Genomic DNA, 20,560 nt, shown 5'->3' with positions numbered 1-20,560 from the left:
AAAAAAAGGGTATCTTTCTGATCTGTAGGCTGAGCCCACCTAAGACTGGACCAGTAAACAGCTATCCTCTGGGAACCTGCATTCCTAAGGGCACACTGGGTCAAAGTTCATGGTGTAACAGATGGAAGTCCCTTCCTTTCTGAGCCTCAATTTCTGCATGTGAATAAAGAAAAGCTCAATATTCTACAAGTGACCAAACTCAGGAAAGCGGGTCGGTCAGGCAAGAGGGGAAGGATACGCCATCTCCAGCAGCTGTCCCAGCTCTGATCTTGCCTGCCTGTCCAGAACAGGGCAGTGCCCACTCACAATGTCTGCCACCTACTGGGATATCCTGAGACCCACAGCCCCTAGGATCATCTACACCCCAGAATAAGCAGCAGGGAGTAAAACATGGGCATGCTTAGCCACTAACTTCTGCTGCCTGGGCACACTCCTGAGGCAGGACAGTAACTGGCTCCAGGAAAAAATATCAGAGAGCTACCCTCTAGGCATGGGGGCTAGGACATGGACCTGTCAACAGGATGAACAACAAGATGGAGATGGATGCTCTCCTGGGAGTGGGTATTGGAATTAGAGGGCACACCTCCTCCTCTGGCCTAAGAGTCAGGCAGGAAGGACCAAAATTCCCTAAGGCTCAGATTTGCACCAATGGTTGAATGCTCTAGAGTAGTAGTTCTCAACTTTCCTAACACTGCGACCCTGTAATACAGTTCCTCATGTTATGGTGACCCCCAACCATAAAATTATTTTCGTTGCTACTTCATAACTGTAATTTTGCCACTGTTATGAGTTTTAATGTAAATATCTGATATGTAGATGGTCTTAAGCAATCCCTGTGAAAGGATCCTTTGACCCCAAGGGGGTCATGACTCACAGGTTCAGAACCACTACTCTAGAGTGTCTGTTCTGCATGGGGCACTGGGGCACTTGAACCTCGGTCAGCCACGGAGGTGCTGTCCAGAGGCCCCATTTTCCACCAAGGAGACAGAGCCCTAGTTCCCACCCTTTCCCACCTGCATACAGACAAGCTGTTCCTTTTGTCTTTCCCTGCTTGCTTCTTTAACAGTTGCCTCCTTCTCCTCCATGGTGAAACTCTTAGACTCAGCTGCACTCACTCCCTTTATGCCCCTGAGCTGCTCACCACTGGGCTGAAGCTGTTATTCCTACAATGTTATCAAACATGAGGGTAAACATACCCCCCCCCCCCCCCGGCTTCTCATGTGCTACTAGTCTGGAGTCAGCCACTGGACCTCTTCCCTTTTCTTGCTATCTGGGTCCCTGTGTGACCATCTCTACCCCAAGACTTTCCATTTCACCTGTACACACACCTACGTTCCTGCCTCCAGCCCCATTCTACCTGCCTGGTGACTCCACATCTCTACCTGGACACCTATGCATCATAAACTCACACCCTCACACCAACACTGAACCCTGAGCTCCGACAATGTGTCCCTCCCACCGTCTTCTTGTCTCAGCCAATGGCAACTTCACTTTCCAGTTCTCAAGTCAAAATCTTGAACTCTGACTCTTTGACTTCCGAAAATCAAAGGATTAGGAAATTCTTTTTAATATAATTTTAAACAATATAGCATAAACCCAACTAATTCCTACCATTATCACCCCAACTGAGCCCTCTCACCTTCCACCCAGAATGGTGGAACAGTATCTTAACAGCCCTCTACTCAGCAGTAGGATCTTGAGTACGCTGGCTAGTTTTATGTCAACTCGACACAAGCTAGAGTCCTAGGGAGAGAAAGGAGCCTTTAATTGAGAAAAATTCCTCCATAAGATGCAGCTGTAGGCAAGCCTGTAGGGGATTTCCTTAATTAGTGATACATGTGGGAAGGCCCAGCCCATTGTGGGTGGGTGGGGGGGCACCTCTAGGATGGTGGTCCTGGGTTCTATAAGAATGCAGGCCGAGCAAGCCATGAGGAGCAAGCCGGTAAGCAGCACTCCTCCATGGCCTCTGCATCAGCTCCTGCTTCTAGGTTCCTGCCCTGTTTGAGTTCCTGTCCTGACTTCCTTCAGTAATGAACAGTGATGTGGAAGTGTAAGCTGAATAAACCCTTTCCTTCCCAAGTTTCTTTGGTCATGGTGTATCATTATAGCAACAGAAATCATATTGAGGACACTGAGCAAATTCTAAGCCAGAGCAGGGCACTTCTCTGCACCTCCCATGACGTCCTGCCTCTGGGGACTATCAGAGAGCCTTGCAACAGTACAAGCTGCATACAGAGAGTACCATTTGGTCTTTGCTTCCTCCATCTCTTGGTCCTCCTGGCTGGACTGCCCGCCACCCTCCTAGGACCCAGAGCCAGCGCTGTATCCCACTCTCAGCAGTGTGAATTACTTGTGTCAGAAGCCCTAGCCTCTCTCAAGGTAGCTCAGTTCTATGGGCCCTCTACCTCAAACACACATTACTTTGGGTGCCTCTATCCACTGGTTGGGCACAAACCCCAGCTAAGCACCTACCGATCCTCACGGTTCCGGTCCACTGAATAGAACTGCTTCCGGAGCCACCTGCAGAGAAAGAAGCCTCAGGTGAGTGTCCCTCTCCAACTAAGGGAAAGCCTGGGAAGAAGAGCAGTTACTGTCTGTGGAGAGGCCGTAAGTCTCTGCCTCCTTTCCCCTGGTTCTAAGACATCTGGTCTTAAGCACAAGAAGATGAGTCTTACCTCTCAATCTGCAGAGGTGTGGCTGCCTGCAATGTATCCTCCATCAACCACGTTAGGCCCTTGATCCACATGTTCACCTCATCCTCAGATGTGGCTGTGAGCAGAACAGAAGCTGCGCTAATGGCACATCCTCTCCCAAGAGCAAGGGCAGCCTGGCTTTCCCTTTCCCTAGACCTCGCCTCCTCTAAGCCATCTCCCACCTTGCAGGCTCAGGGTCTTCAGACGGAATTCCATTCCATAGAGGATGACAAAGCAATGTGACTGGTCTGGCCGGAATGCAGGGTCTTCTTGGTAGCGGTCAAAGTCTCGTGATGTCTTCCCTGGTCGGATCTCCTTGATCTCACGGATATCAACTGGGAAGGTAGTAAAGGTCAAGGTCAGGCTGAGATCCTCACAGCCAGTATCAAAGAAAGCACAGCGTGCTTTTCTCAGTCGTTTCCATACTCTCCTCCCTCAGGGAATGGACCACAAAAAGGCAGACCGGACCCACTCATAGTTGTTCCAGGTGATAGAGAGAGCTGGGCTTATCTAAGAGTAGGCCTTTGTTTTTGTTTTTAAAGACTAAGGCTCTTTGGGGACAGGAAGGTAGGTGTATGTGTTAACCCTTCCCTATCTTTGTTCCATTGCTGGGAGTACAGGCTATACAGTTGTACCTGGAGCAGAGCTGGACACCAGAAGGAAAAACAGAGATCCAAGGGCAGTTCCTTATGGATCACTTTCTGACATAATACACAATACACATACCCAACTGCCCAATTGTAAAGTCCCAGAAGCAAGGCTGGGCAAGTCCAGATTGGTCTCAGAATCCCAGACAGAACCTTGGAGGAGGCCCAGAAAACTGGCAATTCCTGAAATGACCCACACCCCAAAGACATGCCCAAACCAGTCTTAGCAAAGGCCTAGTTCTAGCTAAGGCCAAGGCTGTCCAAGAATGCCAAGCATCTTGCGCTTGTGTGGCTTGGTATCCTTATCTCAGCTACCAAGGGGTTCTCAACTGCTCCCCCATTCTCACAAGCAAAGGTGAGGCAAGTACACGGGCCTGAGAGGTAAATGATCATTCTGGCTACTAACCTGAGTGACAGACGGAGCACCTGTAAACTAGTGGCACATTTAACTCCTCCTGGTGCAGACTCACCAACTAAAGAGCTAGGGGTCTGTCCGTTTCTCAGGAGAGTGGAACGGTGGGCTGCATGGACTGAGGTTAACTGTGAGTCTTGGCAGAGAGACAACTGTCCCCATCTACTGTTCCACTTCTGAAGGGTGGTAAGAGGACCAGAGAGGACGCTGGCAAGATCAAACGTGACACTGAAGGTGCAGGAAGAGTGTGCCACATGGAGGGAGCTGTTCCTTGGCCAGCACTTGCTTGGATGTGCACTCTGAGACTCTTCAGATATGAGAGGTCCTGCCACAACTGTCCCTTGACTGAACACCTATTCCATCCCTGAACGAGCTAGGAGCCTGGTCAGAGGTAAAAACTCAGCCTGGGAAGAGAGATTCAGGCTTGATAAGAGAGCTTTCTCTCAGCTTGGGTATGTCTTAAAATATTCTGACCAGTCCTCCTTCTGAGTAAATTCCCCTTAGATTCTAGTCCTGAACACCAGCATGGCTAGAACATCCCAAAGGCCCCAACCAGCTGCTCACAGTCTTCCTGTCTTGCCCCTTGAGTTGGCCACAGTAGCATCATCTGTCCCACCTGGAACAGAGGCATCACTTCTGGCCCTATCCCCTGCTGTGCTACCACAAACAGCACGGGCTTTACTTGGATCCAGTTCTGTCCTCCCAGCAAAGTCCTCAGGTCCATCCTCCAGTGGGAAGCCCGGACTTTCCTGTTGGTGGCCACAATTCTCACCAACTCCACATCCTCTCTGACTCTTTTGAACCATAAAACATTGTTTGGACACCTGGTCCTATCAGCCCATTCGTCCCCTCCTGAGGATGCCCACTGCTAACCCTCCACAAACGCATTCCTTTTACAGCTGCTGAGGTTCTGACGATGACAGGGCTCAGTGCTTTATCTGGAACCTTTGTCTCACCTTCTTCTGTGATCCTGCCAAACCAAACCAGACCTCCAGTAAGAACAGCAACTGTTCCTGCCCCATTTCATCCTGGAGCCTGGCCTGCCCAGTTCTCCAACTGGATTCTCTCCTACTGAAGACTCCACACAAGAAGTTCCATCCTGCCGTAATCCTCCTCTCAATGCCTCATGCTGCTATGGAATGTGCGTTCCTCACACTCCATGGCAGGCAGAGTCCCTTCCAGTACCCACTGAGTGACTGAATGCAAAACGAGAAAAACGCAGGCACATGGATTGGAGAAGTAAAAAGGCATGGGGGATGGAGTAAATTGGGAGCATTCTACTTGGTTCTAGACCCAGAGTGGGGAGAGCTGGGTCACAAACCCACAACTTGAGAACAGTTTCCACAGGTGGGAGAAAGAGCTTCCTTCCATTGGGGGAAATGCCTGCATCGTATACCACACAACCACCACAAACTCTGCCCTTTGAAACAGAAACTAGAATATTCTTCCAGTGCAAAGCTATCATTCCCCTCCCACACATTCGCGCCTGTGTGTGTGTGCATGCGCACACATGCCTACATGATCCACAGTTAGGGCCTTTCCTGCTGCTGCCCACCAGATTCTATACAGGCTATACACAATAAGGTGTGTACACAATAGGCAGACAGCTATAAAGTCTGTCCAAAGCTCATGGTTAGGCCACATGTGGTTCCCTCATATATAGTGGCACACATATACACATATGTATATATGTCCACAAAGCCAGTGGGCCCTGGGTGAGCTCTAACCTGCTCTGTATGACAGGCACATTTGCACCAAGTCCAATCTAAAGTCAGAGTGGGCATGTGGTTAAGTAGGGACCAGGACCAGGCAGCACAGAGCAGGCAGGCCCGGCACACCACCCTCCTAAGCCCACACTGGTCACACTGACCCCTTGCTCTTCCTCCTGTGAGGAGGCACCAGCATGGCCCTGAGGCCCTCTATGAAGTCTATGAAGTCAGAAGCAGACTGAAAAAGACCTGACAGCAATGAAATAGTCTAGCAGACCCTTGAAAGCACATCCTGTGTTATCTCTACCTGCCTCCCGCATCCAGAACAAACACTGCTGCTGTGGGATGTTCTGTATGGCAAATGTGTTGCTGATTTGTCTATAAATAAAACACTGATTGGCCATTGGCTAGGCAGGAAGTGTAGGCGGGACAAGGAAGAGAATAAAGCTGGGAAGTGGAAGGCTGAGTCAGAGAGACACTGCCAGCCGCCATGATAAGAAACAGCATGTGAAGATGCCGGTAAGCCACGAGCCATGTGGCAAGGTATAAATTAATGGAAATGGATTAATTTAAGCTGTAAGAACAGTTAGCAAGAAGCCTGCCACAGTCACACAGTTTGTAACCAGTATAAGTCTCTGTGTTTACTTGGTCGGGTCTGAGTGTCTGTGGGACTGGCAGGTGAGAGAGATTTATCCTGACTGTGGGCCAGGCAGGAAAACTCTAGCTACACACCGACATTCTTCTTATCTGAGAGAGCATAGGCTGGCTCCCAGAAGCTGCCATCACAGTGAAGAGACTCTCTAATCAGACATAGCCTCGGTGTTAGCTGCCAGCACAGCACAGTCTGGGTAAGATCTTCTGTATGTCAGGAATGACGTACGTGTGTGTGTGTGTGTGTGTGTGTGTGTGTGTGAGAGAGAGAGAGAGAGAGAGAGAGAGAGAGAGAGAGAGAGAGAGAGAGACAGAGAGAGAGAGAGACAGAGAGAGAGAGACAGAGAGAGAGAGACAGAGAGAGAGAGACAGACAGACAGACAGACAGACGCACGCACTTGTATAAACAAATGCTTGAACGTTCATTCCCTATGTCTGGAGGCCCATGAGCCAGCATTCCTTTCTCCCTAAAAACTATGGGAGAAGAGTGTTTAGAGAACACTGGGGAAAAGAAAATCCAGGATACTGAGAGGTCCCTGATACCCAGGATCTGGGGAAGTGAAAAGAAGAAGATCTGCTCTGAAAACAAGAGCAGATTTCCCACAATCGGGACCGTGACAACAGTCAACTGAGAGCCCCCTGACCTGAACGGGCGGTCTACTGTCAGGAGTTCCCATCTACGCACTCCTCCAGGACCAGAGCTCCAGGCCAAGCAAGAAGGCTTACCCAGGCTTTAGGAATGGCCTGGGCTGCCTGAAGTAAGGGACACCCAGTCCTTCACACACTTAATCTTCGTAAACTCTCACAAAGAAATCAAGACTTGGTTTTTGTTTTGTTACTTCTGTTTCTTTCTTTTTGGATAGCCCTGGATCTTGCAGTTCTCCAGATTCAGCTCTAGAGAGCTGAGATCACAAGTGTGAGCTGCCATGATAGGCTCTTCTCTAAGGATCTGGATTATGAGGAACCTCCCACACCTATGCCAAGGACTAGCATCACATGGTGACTCTGATGCCAGATTGTCTAGTATACCAGGCAGAATTCTGGGGGGGGGGGGGGGGGGGTGTCTGTGCTCCTCAGTGCCCCTAGTGGAGATCTACCTACTCCTATGCCCTCAAAAGCCTGCCCTGACCAGATGGTTCTGAAGCTTCTGAAGCTGCCAGGCCTAGCAAGGAAAACCAAGAACCACAGGGCCCTTCAAGGCCAGCTGTGAGGTCCTGGCAGTGCCTCACTCTTCCAGGTTCAATTTCCCAGCTGGAAAACAGTGAGTCCCTGCACTTTACAGGCTAAGGCCTAGTTGGGAAGCACATGTCTTTGTACCTGGGGCTTACGGAAGGTAGACCTAGGGAAGACGGACACAGCAGGTGCTGAGGCTCTGTTCAGAGGGCAAACTCAAGCCTCCAAGAGTCTGCTGAAGAGAAAAGCCACCAGGAAAAGAATCCCAGCAGCTGTTTCCTCGCTCACAACGGGGCCTTACAAGATGAGTACTTGTGGGGGTAGGAGTCCTGTTCTGATTAGCATACGCAGAGATGAACTACAAGCCTGTTTCCTGAGCCTCTAGCACCCGAACCTGCACACTCTGCACAGCGTACATGGATACTACAATGGTACAGTCCAGAAAAGAAGGGGACCAGTAACAAGGGTATCGGTGAGGAGGCACACACACATCCTACTGCTCAAACATCCACCTGGGAGCATGAGCCCTGACCTGCTCCATCATTCCAATCTTTTATACTCTGGTTTTGGAAGGAGTTGAAATGTGTTTGCTGCCTGGTATCTGGAGCATCTCTAAGATCTGAGACAGATGACACAAGACTAAATTTGTAAAATCAGAACGTGTACTATGAGGCCAGAGACTCTGGAAAGGCTACCTATTGCCCTCCCATCTCCTCCTCTCCTTTCTTTTCTGACTCCTGACTTGAGACTGAAAGCTGGAACAGTCAACTCACTGAGCATGCCGCTACAGGCACAAGCTGATGGCAGATCGTCTGAAGCTGGGAAATGGGGAAGAGGGCTCTTCTGGTGCTTGGCTCCTGAAGGCAGGCCCCACTTCCCAGCCATCAGGCTCGGCACATGCCTGCCGTCAGCTTTCCTGCCCATCACAGGACAACCACCCTGTGCATCCACTGCACAGATGGGCAACAGGTAAGTAGTCTATAATCTAGGACAGCAGGAGCACCAGAGAAAGGGAATAAAAAGACTAGGTCACTAAACCCTTTTTTAGGGTTCTTCAGTACACAGGCCCTGGGAACCAAGCCACAAAACCCAAAACCTTAATTTAGACCCAAGACTCTGGGCCAGAACTCATGTCCTAGCATTCCCCACCTCCACCAAAGCCAATTTCTAAGCAGCCCCACAGACAGATATCCCCCACATATAGGGTCACGGGGTCACACGGCAAAGGGAAGGTGGCGCCAAGACACACTGCCCTTCCAGTGCCTGTGCAGCAAGCAGCTGCTGCCACACCAGCAAATGTGATGAAAGGAACAGTGACCCCTCCTTGGAACCCTAGCCAAACCAGGTTACACCAGACGAGACTGCCTCCAACACCCTGACTGAGAAGAGCAGCTGGGCCTAACTGAATTTAGCCTCTTTCCTACCTTGGTAAACAGGAAACAGCCATTCAGACAGCTGAACAGACACCATGGGATCCCCTACACGGGACCTTGCACTGCGGTGATGTACAAATTGCTTCAGGTTACAGCCGCAAACACACAATCCTCACCAACACACGTCACCTAGACACTAGATTCCAGATGACTCTTCTCTTTAGGTAAATGAGGAAGGGAGGGCCCAACGAGTTTCATTACATGGTGGTTCATGGCAGATGGGGCTCTGGAGTGTCCCCATGGTAGTGCCAACTCTGACATTGGGTTTACAGGGAAAAAGAAAGGAGGCCATAGAGGGCTTCACACTACCCAGGCAGGCAGCCCTCTTTCCTAAAACATAGCTTATTTCAAGTGGTAACGGCATCTGTAGGTCCCAAGGAAGGGAGGAGGGGAAAGAAGGCCCCATACAGAGCACAGAGCCTGAAGAGACCTCATGGTCACTTGAGGTTCATTCACCTGTTGCATGATTGCTAGTTACCAAGCATCTATCTACTCCACACCAGGCCTGAGTTGGATCCTGGGGAAACATATCAATAGGCATGGAGTTCCTGCCCTTCAGAAAATCCCAGCCTGACGGAGGAAACAGATGGGGAAGCAGATAACTATGAGGTCATGCAAAGACTGGAACAGCAGGGAGACATCTGTGGTGCTGTGTGCACAACCTCCCTTCTGGTTGGTGTTCTGCTCTTGACTTTTTCCACACAACTCTGCCCAAACTTTCCTGCTTCTTTGTGAGCTACAGGCCCACCCCACTAAACATGGACAAGTGTCCTCACCTCTTCTGGTGCTCTGTCGTCTCAATGATAGTCATGCCCACAGCTCTAATTCCTTTGATTCACACAACATCGCTAGCCTCTAAATGTCTGGCACTACACTCCAACTGCTCACTTCCTATTCCTGTCTTCCACCCAAGGAACACACACACACACACACACACACACACACACACACACACACACACACCCCTAAACCAAAGACAAACTACAAACCAAATATTGTTTTCTCTCACCCAAAACTGTAGGTTTCTTGTCATACTTCTGTGGGTACACTAACAATATTACCATTCGAACAGATACATGAACTGAAAACTTCAGAAGACTAAGATTCCCATTTCTCACCCATTAAGATTCCCTTTTCTCAGGCTTAGCAATATGGCTCAGCAGGAAAAGGTACTTGTTGCCAATCCCCAGGACCCACATGGTGGAAGGAAAAACCCTTAAGACATACACACGTTTTGAAGGTTTTTTGATTTCGTTGTTTCTCATCAACCTCAGTCCAATCCTTCAAGTTCAGCTGACTCTGTTATTCACATTGAGCAACTAACCATAAGAAGGACATCATGGTAAGTGCTAGAGCTTGACTATGGGAGGAAGGATTAGGTTTGTACCACGCTAGAAAGATTATGTTAAACAGAGCCTACAGACATTTCTCAGAAACTGCAGAGCACAGAGGATGAGGTGGTTGTCTCTGCTGGGTGGGGAGGGCAGCAGCAGCAAGAGTGGCATCTGGCATCCTGTCACTAATCTGTTGCACATTTGTTGTGCATATTACATAAAGCTCTTAATTAAACTGTGCTGTTTCATCCTTACAACTAATACTATGAAGCAAACAAGTATTAGGGTTCCCATTTCCCAAGCAAGGACACTGAGCACAGAGTGGTTAATGATCCTACCCAAGGTGACAGTTGGCGAGTGGCAGAGCCAAGATACTTCAATGCCAAGCTGCATGTGCCCTGGGCTTGTGCTCTGTGCTGCCTTGGGATCCCTATGGGAAGCAGCCAAGTGGGAGCAACACAGGGGGATGGCAGGACTCCAAGCTGCACCATACATGCTGCTTTGTGGCACTCTTATAATAAAAGCCTTATGTGTACTGTTTTACATTTTATTATTATTATGTGTGTGCACATGTGATGTGTGAGGGTGCATACATCCCATGACACTTGGGGAAACCAGAGGACAACTATGGGTTCCAGTGATTAAAGGTCATCAGGCTTGCATGGCAAGTGTGTTTCCCCACTAAGCCGGCTCTCTCTCAGTTCTCATGTGTGTTTTAGGGCTATCTGGCTGTTTTCTGTAAATTCCTTGAGGACATGAACCATGTCTATCATTTTCACTGCTCCATGCCTAGCAGGAACTTAACAAGTGTGCAAGGAAAGAAAACTATAATCAGAGTCTTTCTTGGCTGACCAACCTGCTCCTGCCCAGCAGATAAGTAAAACCGCATAGCCTCGGATGCCTACAGACAGCTTTGCTGCCCTCTCTCTGGAAGGTCCTCCCAAAGGGCAGAGGATAGGCAATAGGTTAGGAAGTGAAAGGAGACTCTGGGATCTCCCTCCCACAGACAAAACACGCAGCTTCAGACTGAAGAGGAGACAAGAGGGAGAGGGGCTGGGGAGGTAAGGGAGCTTCCCTTGGCAAAACCCCTCAGCAAAAGGTTTTCTCACCTTTTGCTTGTGTAGATAGGGCCAGTCTTAAATCCAACAGAAGGTCACAGGGGTTAATTCTCAACGACAAAGGAAGTCATCAAGTTGGAGGCCTGGTGATGTCTTATGATGCAGATGTCTTATTTCTTTATACCCCAAGAAGTTTTTCCTGCCTTAGAGCTGAGTGGCCCAGCCCCTCCCCAGCACCTGCCACACTCCCTGGGTCCTGCCAGCCCAAGCCACTCCCCTTTTGCTTCCTAAAGAAGGAAGGCCCCAGAGAAAAACCCAGTCTGTCTTCAACCCACAGGAGAACTCACTGTCTAACCAGGAAGCCTAGCTTAGATTCTTTGAAATTCTCTCCACCCGCCAGATGAGAGAGAGAGATACCTTATGACCCCACCCCCAGTTTCAGTAATCTCTCACCCCACCCCTACCAACACACATCCTAGTACAGAGCTTCATGTTTCTAGTATAGGCCACTTCTCAGAGCAGAAATCAGGACAGCCTCTTGCGAGCAGGCTGGCACCAGGTACTTTGCTCTCATGTCCCTGCTGGACTCAAGAGGACCGCCACAAACCCCTGACAAAGTGCCATTGTCCCTCTGCGAACCTCCCTGGTAGATATGCTAAGTGGTCCCAAGCAAGGACATGCTCCCAGCTGGGCCTGACAAGTGAGCACAGGCACGTTACACTCCATTACTGCTGTAGGTGAAGAAGTGACTGGGGTGCAAAGAAAAAAGCTGCTCCAACACAGGAAGCATCAGGTGCGTCTGCAGAGCCTCAGAGAAGGGCTGCCACTGCCTGCTGGTTGATACTCCAACCTGTCAAATGAGGGAACTGTACTCCTGTGCTGACCTACTACCTCCAGAGGCTGAGAAGCCTGTGGGACCTGTGGCTAACTGAGGCTTTCTCCCCTCTTGCTTAGGGTAATCACCCTATGAACTTAGGCCCACTATCTGGGCCTGAGGCTATAATCTCCCCAGCACACGCCCACATCAACCTACACAGCCCGAAATAATAATAATAATAATAATAATAATTATTATTATTATTATTATTATTATTTTGGTTTTTCGAGACAGGGTTTCTCTGTGTAGCTTTGCGCCTTTCCTGGAACTCGCTTTAGAGACCAGGCTGGCCTCGAACTCACAGAGATCCGCCTGGCTCTGCCTCCCGAGTGCTGGGATTAAAGGCGTGCGCCACCACCGCCCGGCCACAGCCAGAAATTATATTGTCAAAGCCTTATTCTTACTACAGCTATGGCCAAACCAAGGACACTCTATCCCTCAGATACACATGTCCTCAAGAATCACTTCATAAGACTTCAACTCAGCAGTATATCCTGGAAACCTGTCCCGAAGTGAATGCCCCACTTGAGCTGAAGGAAAACTAGACCCACAAACAGATGGTGTCAGACTTGCTGTGGGCTCTCCATGGGCTCTCACTGGTCTCGCAAGTATACTCTTCCTAGTGTCCAAGTCCTGCTTCTAAGCACCGTAAGAGCCTCTACCCAGTGCTGATGTTCCAGTCAATGGGGAAGGGACTCTACAGAGCAGGGTGAGCTGCCAGAGCGAGGCCAACTCCGTCTGGCCCTCTGGCTCAGCCCTCAGCACTTTAAGGCAGTACTGTCTCCTGTCAGCCCTGGTTTTAAAGCTGTTGCATGTTCCGGATGGCAAACTCCCTAAGATCAAGGACTGGGCCATCTCTTTTTCTTGCTTCCCAAGTTCTCTCTGCCTAGCCTGGGTTCAGTAAAGGAGATGCCAGTCTTCTGCTGGAGAAAGCCTCACCCCATTTACTCTTGAATTTTGCTGAAGCCAGGGCCTCTGGCCAACACGGGAAGGGCCAGAGCCGGAAGGAAGCAGCAGAGCCTATACACAAAGCCTCTATGCGGGCTATAAAAAGGAGCCCCTCCCTGCTTCCCCCAGGACGGGCCTGGTTCCTAGGAGGTGAGGGCAGAGCACTAATACTTGTGCCTGGGCACAAAGCCACTACAGCCTCTCAAAGGCTAGCCCAGCACCACCTCGAAACTCTTCTTGAAAGGAGAGGGAGAGAGCACCAAGGCCTGAGCCAGGAATGCAAGTAGAGACTCTTGAGATCAACTCCACTGTCCCCACTGCCTCTCCTCACAGCTCCCCAGTATTCAGCTCATGGCCCAGTACTGCTTTCTCTGCTCCCTGGGGGCTAACAAGCAGATTCTCTAGAAGCCTCCAGGAGCCTGGATTCCCAATTCTCTGGAGGCTCTACATATGAAGCAGAGGTGCTGTGGGAGCAACTATGCCAAACAGCCCCTAGAAGCCCTAGTTCTCCAGTTATAGGGAAACACTGAGGCCACACCAGGTGATGCTCAGGGGGCAACTCAAAGTCCAAATGCTAAGACTCTGTACCTAGCTTTACATAGAAAGCCATTCCTTCCCAGCCCCAAAGCTCCAGATTCCTCTCTAGCCTAGTGTGTCCACAGTGTTCAGGTCTAGAGCACTGAGGCCACTCTCCAGAGACAGTGACAGTGTAGATGCCCGGTACATGTAGCATAAAGGACAGATGAACCTTTCTGGCACCAGCCTGAGGTCGGGGCCTTTGTCCTTGCAGCATGCAGTCAACCATCCTTTAGACAGAATGGCCCAAGCTGGTTTCCTTCACGGCACTCACCACACCCTGTAATTATTTGTCTGGCTCTGTCTGCCCTAACTGTATGTTCACTAGCAGACTTAACAATGCTTGCCACAGTGAGAAGCAGAGAACACTGGTGCCCTGCTTGTTTAGTGATCCAGTGAGGCCCGAGGAAGCCAGACTTCTTTTTTATTAAGATTTTTATTTCATACACACATACACACACACACACATATGCCTGAATGCATGTCTGTATACCACATGCATGCAATGCCCATGGAGGCCAGAAAAGGGCATCAGATTCCCTGCTAGGACAGGTTACAGATGGTTGTGAGACACCATATGGGTGCTGGGAATTATACCTGGGGCCTCTGGAAGAGCAGCCACTGATCTAACCACTGAGCTATCTCTCCACTCTCTCCCCTCCCTTCCTTTTTAAAGAAAGTGGTTATGTTGACATGGAGAACAACCTATTTAGTGATCTGCTGATACCATAAACTGGCAGAAGCAGGAGAAACCCCACCCAGCTCAGTGTGCCCAGCACACAGCAGCTAGGCCCGCCTAACACCTTAGGAATTGGTGTAGCAGCACAGGAATGGAGGCACACTGGAGTCTGTTGTGAGGCAAGCCTGGAAAGGTGCTTCCTGGGAGCACCTGGAACACTGTGCCTCATGACCCTTTACTCTGTAGAAGTGCTGATGGACTGTTACCATGAACCAGTGGGAGCAAGTCCAGGGATGAGGAGCTCTGGCTTCCATGTCAGATAGAACCTTCGCTGTAGGAGGGGAAGGTCTGGGAAGGCTAGGTATCTGGTTATCTAAGTACCCATGGCCAGAACAAGAGCTGGAGGTTCCAGTAGGCAGGCAATGAGTATCTAGCTTGTCCACAGATGAAACCTGGGCTGGGTAAACACAGCTGACCAGAGCATAGAACAGAGGTCAAGTATCTATAGAATGGCCCACTTTATTGTTACTTTCCTAGAATGGGAGAATAAACAATACTATAGCAAGAATCATAAATCCCACACTTAACGATGAACTTGCTCCATGACCTTACTCTTGGGACTCTTGTTTCCTTCTCTCTGTGATAGGGACAATTCCTGCTTTCCCTGGCTACATGGAGCTATGGGTGAGAAAACGCACCATGCACTCCCAGAACATCATTCTAATACCAGATCCTTCTGACGCCCCATTCTCTGTACCCAAAGTCAGGGAGACAATGGGTTCCCAGCAACACTCCAGTAGAAAACAGAACTCTGCTGTTAAATAAGATGAGAGCAAATGTTGTGCTTGGTCATTTTCACAAAAAAATCTCTTGTGCTTATGTACAATCTTACTTCATTAGCCTTAAGCTAATTCCATGAGGTGGGATTTTTTTGTTTGTCTGCCTTTTGTGTTTTTGAGACTGGTCTTACTCTGTGGCCTAGACTGGTCTATACTCACTGTATAGCCAAGATGGCCTTAAACTTGCCACACCTGGCTCCGAACTGTTTTATAGAACAGTCTGATAAGCTAAAAAGTAACTTAACCAGGGTCACAAGAACACATTTGAGTACTCACAGCTCAGGCACCAGGAGGGTAGGATTGGCTGCCTAAGGCCACCGAGGTATTCCTGTCACTATCAGAGTTTCCTCCAAGGCAGTGGAGTACTCTACACAGTGCATCAAAACATTCAAGTCCTCTTACCCCACACCGCTCCGAAAGACTCTCCTGAAGTACACAGACTCTCTTCATAAGACAGCAGAGAGGGGGAAAGTCAGTCTCCTACCAGCAACACTCAATCTCAATAGCAGGCTTCTATAACCTCAGGCCTTACCACTTCCTCTGATGTATTCAGCCTAGGATACACTGTCCTTGAAACCATGTTCCATAGGAAAGGAGACAGGGTGAAAAGAGACACTCTGAGTTAGTAGAAGCGGATGTAGCCCTACCACTCTGGGCTGTGGCAGAGCACTTCCTGGAAGACTGAGTGTCCCCTATCATTCAGATAGCGAGACCAATTCAATGCTGAACTGGCTTAGAAACAAACCAACATGTCTTCACGCAAAGCATCTGCTCCCAGCCAACAGTCTTCTCTCTATACAAATGCCCATGGTAGCAAAAAGCCCTGATCACAGAGGCACTGCTGAGAACTGCAGCTTCTTACCCTTCATCAAAGGACTTGGTGGCCAGGCACCAGCCTTTGACCACAACAGACACATCTACTCTCCTTCTAACCTGGCTCTCCTGGGGACTTAATCCTATTTCTCTCCTGTCGGATTCCACACTAAGCATGTACACCATGCCACACTTGATGCCAAGTACTTCACACAAATACTCTTCCATTCCTCACAGGAACCTTGAAATCAGTACTGTTTATAGATGAAAAGATCAGAAGGATAAGCACACGGTCGAGGTTACAGAGCAGGTGAGCCATGGATGGAACAACCCCTGCAGTGTGACTTTGCTGCCCAGTGCAGCCAACTACTCAACTTTGCACTCACCCTACTCACCCCGTTTTTCTCATCCCTGCATTCCGGTCCTGTCTCCTCCACAAGACAAGTAAGGGGTATGCAAACAATGTTTATTGAACAAATAAATGCCCATCATTCCAAGGGACCACCTGAAGCAATGCTGATAGTCAAGATCTCTAAACTCCAACTCAAGTGTATGCATCTATGTAGACCACCCCTTCCTGACACAAAGTCCTGGGAGAACCTGGAGGAGCTGGGCTTCCTAGAACTAGGTTTGCTCATCTTTGCTAGTCATCTGTGAAGCAGGTTCAGAGAAAACAAAGCCCCACCTGGACAGGGGACCTGGAAACTCATACCAGGCAAGCTTGGAGTGCTGAGGAAACAATAAGAGGTCTGACTTCCCCTGGAAAAATGAGTCAAAGAGGAAACACATGGCAGGGATGGCTAGCTCTGGAGACTCAGTCATATCTCTTGGTCTTCTTTCCCTAGGAGTACCTAGTCAGCACAAAGGGATCCTTGAGGACACTCGCCTAATGTTCTCAGGTTTCATGGGCCCACCTTCAGAGCAGAGGCCTATTCCTCACCAGTCAGATGCCCACAACCACAGGGATCACATCCCAGCAATCACAGCCTACCTTTAGTCTCTACCTGGAGCTACTGTGCCAACAATGGTCCTCAACTGGACAACCTCACTAAACATGGGTCTGAACTGTCTCACTACAGAGGCACTATATGGAAAACTAGAGCTAGAGCCTAGCAGGGCTGTCTAGATGCTCAAGAGGTCTTTGCCTGTAAATCCCTCTAAACATGGAGGTTTCTCCGAACAAAGAGCAACAAAGGCCACAGAAAACATGAGGCAAAGGCCCGCCGCCAATACAACCCGAGAGCACAGTCCTTGTAAAGATTGGCCATGCAGCCAGAGTGAAAGGTCTCTTTAGCGCTGGGCAGGAAGTCTATGACTGCTTTTAACTCACTGAAATTCTGCAACCTAAATGCCGAACAAGAGCCTAACTCAGGTCACACCACCACACAGAGTACCAAAGCACTTTCCACCCCTTTCAAGCCAAGCTGCTGCCTTACATCAGAAGGTGCTTACTTGTTTCACAAGTGCCAAAGTGAGAGAACACAAAAGTTAGGAAATGGCAGTCTGTCCTTCAGGTCCACAGGCACCGTGAGGGCAGCAGCAGTCTTTCTCTCTGGTCTGGCTTCAGGCAGTGCTAAGGTTATCACAAAAAGTCAAAACACCTGAGGCATTTGGGCCAGACATATTTGAGCAGGTGGTAGGGGACTCAGCTGGCATCTCAATCTTTCTCACAATCTGCAGGAGGCCACAAGGATATGACCAAGTAGTGAGGTGCAAAAGGGCAGAAGTGGGGCAGGGCTTCAGGGGAGTCTCCATTCACAAGGTGTGAACTCCACAGTCTGCCAGCTTTCAGTCTGGGCCCCCAAAAGCAAAGGGCCAGGCTCAATCTGGGAAAACGAGGTCCTCTGCATTCCAGCCTCCAACCCTCAAAGACCTGAGTGAGACAAAATGGACTAGCTGGTCCCCTCTCCAAACCCCTTCTTTCTGTCCAGGCCCCAACTTACAAAGACATCCAATGTACAAAACCCCAAAAATTTTCTCTAGAGAAACATGTTCTGTGTGTATGGTGAGTGAATGGGTAAATGATGTGCAGCAAAACAAGAAGAAACACGGTTTCTTCTTTTTTAGCGAACAGTGAGTTAAGTAAATGTGACCCTCTCTCAGCCCTCCTCCCTCCTCGTTCTTTCTTTCTCTTAAGAGCCACATTAGACCTCCCTCAGAACCCCATCCCAGGGTCTAGGAGGACAGTATCATCGACCATGGCTATCGCCACTAACAACTGTTTTTTAAACATCTTCAATGTCTCAAGTCACATCTATTACATATTTAATTGAATGCTTACTTTACATCAATTATCTCACTTCCAAGAATGACCATTTATAGTAAACATACTAACGTACAGAGGAACCAGGGCTCAGAGAAGGAAAGCACCTGGCTGGGTGACATACAGCTAACGTACTGGCTTCGAATGCACGCCTGTCTTCAACCACTGGGCCACACTTACTGCCTACTGGTCACACACGGTTTAGAATGCGGCTTGTACCAAATGCTACCAGGGAACTAATGCTACCACTTAAACAAGGAAATCCTTCAAATGTAAAAGAGGCGGCCATGCCTGCAACCTGATGTCTGGGTGATGTTCAGGACCTCCTGACCTGTCTGCAGTGTCCATCCCCCCACACTGGTTTCTTAAATCACTGAAATGTTCTTCCAGTGGAGGTCAGAGCTGATGAGGCCCTGATGATGGCTAGGTGCCACTTCTGTTTGGTATCTGTGTCAGACCTGAAGTTTGTAGTTGAGGATGGCTGCCTTACCACAAAAACCTTTCTTCTCCTCATCTCCTCACCCATTTACACACATGTACACCATACCCAGGAAGATCTGTGGGACTGTCTCTCTGTTGTTACTTCCTGACAGCTCCCCCTCACCCCCCCTCCGTGGTTCTGAGACTAGGTCTCTCTAATCATAGTCTCTTTGGGGTCCTTGCAAGAACCAGCTCAAAGCCTGGAGTTGCAAATACATCATCTTCTCAGCTGGGAGGACAGAGCTGAGTGCCCATCCAGCTTCACACCAAGGAAAATGACTCTCAGAAGAGCTGAGGTTTCTAAAAACCTCTTCTTCACTCCTGCCACCAGAGACCTGTGTAAACCCGCCAAACTTAGGTCTGGGAAGGCTCAGGCAGGAAACCAGGGGAGCAACTCTGGGCTCCCCGAAAGTCACTAAAGCATTCAACACAAAGGGCTGTCAGCTTCTGAGAAAAAGTACCTGGTCCCAAGGCCCTGGGAGCCTTTCTGAGTCCAAGCTCCTTGTTACAAGCTTGCAAGGGTAAAGGAGGAGCCTGGTAGTTTCACCAAGAGCCCCGGCTATGGCTCTGGATGTCGGCTTATTAACACAGACCTCCAAAACGCAGATTTGGGACAAAAGAAGCATCTGGGGGTAAAAAAGCTGCCACTGTTTTCTTTCAGCTTTTCTACTCCCACCCTCCCAAAGGATCACATTCTTCCCTATCTCCAAGAGGGAGATGAGTAGGCCCCGCTCTGCTCCAAAACCAGCCCTACCCCAACATCTGCCTAAGTTCTACATGGGGATTCCAAAAGGTTCTTGTGCCCATCCTAGAGCTCTGAGACTTTCACAGACAGCACTCTCTGGAGAAATGGCAGTGGGCAGGAAGGTCTTGTTGGTCCCTCGGGTTCTCAGGCTGGGTGAGGGGCCCCTGCCATGGCTTTCCGTCCCCGCGGCTGACAGCGGCCGGGTTCTAGGGGCCAGAATCCCGCTCCACTAGTCCAGACAGTGAGGACTTTTAGGCCTCAGGGCAAAGTGCCTGAGACACTCCCCCCTGGGGGAGGGGGTGTCCTATCAGGTGATCCAAGACCCGGATGCCCCCCGCCCAGAGTGATCACTAGGGACTAGGCGGAGACCAGGCGCGAGGCGCGAGGCCCGAAAGTTTGCCCAAGTGTTTGGGAAGCGGGCGGGCGCGAGCCAGGCCGGACAGGGGCGCACTTACTGGACCCCTCGATCTTGTCGGCGCCGCGGCTCCATGTGATCTGGCGCGTCTCCAACTTGACCTGGAAGGTCTTCCGTTCCGGCCGCTGCGACTTCTTGGAGTAGAACAAAGTCATGACGGTGCCCACCTCGAGGCTGCGGCAGAGGTGCAGCACCTCGGCTTCGGAGGGCGCGCCGGGCCCGCAGCCATTGGCGCAGGGGGTCGCGGCGCCCGCCATGCTGCAGCGACCTCGGCGACGCAGGCTGGCGGGCCCGGGGCGGCGGAGGCGGCAGCCCGGGAGGCAAGCGGGACCCGGTGGCGGCTCCTGCGGGCGGACACGGGGCGGGGACTGAGCGCGGGGGCGGGGCGGGACGAGGCTCCGCCCTCGGCGCGCCGGGAACAAAGGCGCTCCTGGGGACGACCCCCGCCCGCCGCCGCGCCTGCGCCCCGCGACCCCGGGCAGGCCTCAGCGGGAGGACCTACACCTCGGTCCCGCACAGCTTTCCCTGCGCGGGCCCTGACACGGTGCGGGGCACGGCTGCCCGTCACGCACGCAACCCCGCCCACAGGCTGCGGCCCGTCAGTCAGTCAGGCGCGCACACGGGCCTCCATCCCGCACGGGCCCCGCCGCAGTGTGCACGCCTCCCGGCGAGTGAGGGTGCGGCGCGACCCCCGGCCCGCCCGCCGAACCCGGTTACCTGGGCGGGCTGCCTGGCGGAGGGAGCCGCGCCAGGCTGGCCGCCTCACACCCGCGGCGGCGGCGGCGGCGGCGGCGGGGGCGGGCCCTCCGCGCACC

General features: G+C 50.7%; 1 protein-coding gene across 1 annotated transcript in view; it reads right to left on the bottom strand.

Annotated features, from left to right (window-relative positions):
- The window catches only part of Plcg1 (phospholipase C gamma 1), a 33,281-nt gene extending 12,767 nt beyond the window's left edge, over window positions 1–20,514 (bottom strand). Inside the window, exons 1-5 of the mRNA XM_052722621.1 lie at window positions 20,463–20,514; window positions 19,786–20,089; window positions 2,876–3,028; window positions 2,676–2,769; window positions 2,473–2,520 (exon numbers count right to left, since the gene is read on the bottom strand). Of these exons, the coding sequence (XP_052578581.1) occupies window positions 2,473–2,520; window positions 2,676–2,769; window positions 2,876–3,028; window positions 19,786–20,002 (512 nt within the window). The 5' untranslated portion in view covers window positions 20,003–20,089; window positions 20,463–20,514. The remainder of the gene's footprint in view (window positions 1–2,472; window positions 2,521–2,675; window positions 2,770–2,875; window positions 3,029–19,785; window positions 20,090–20,462) is intronic.
- Window positions 20,515–20,560: the final 46 nt, after the last annotated feature.

Source organism: Peromyscus californicus, unplaced genomic scaffold (genome assembly GCF_007827085.1).
Source record: "Peromyscus californicus insignis strain IS unplaced genomic scaffold, ASM782708v3 Scaffold_7__1_contigs__length_154581171, whole genome shotgun sequence".
Taxonomy (NCBI): Eukaryota; Metazoa; Chordata; class Mammalia; order Rodentia; family Cricetidae; genus Peromyscus; species Peromyscus californicus.
The sequence above is the reverse complement of the archived record's forward strand: the minus strand, read 5'-3'. Positions and strand labels throughout refer to the sequence as shown.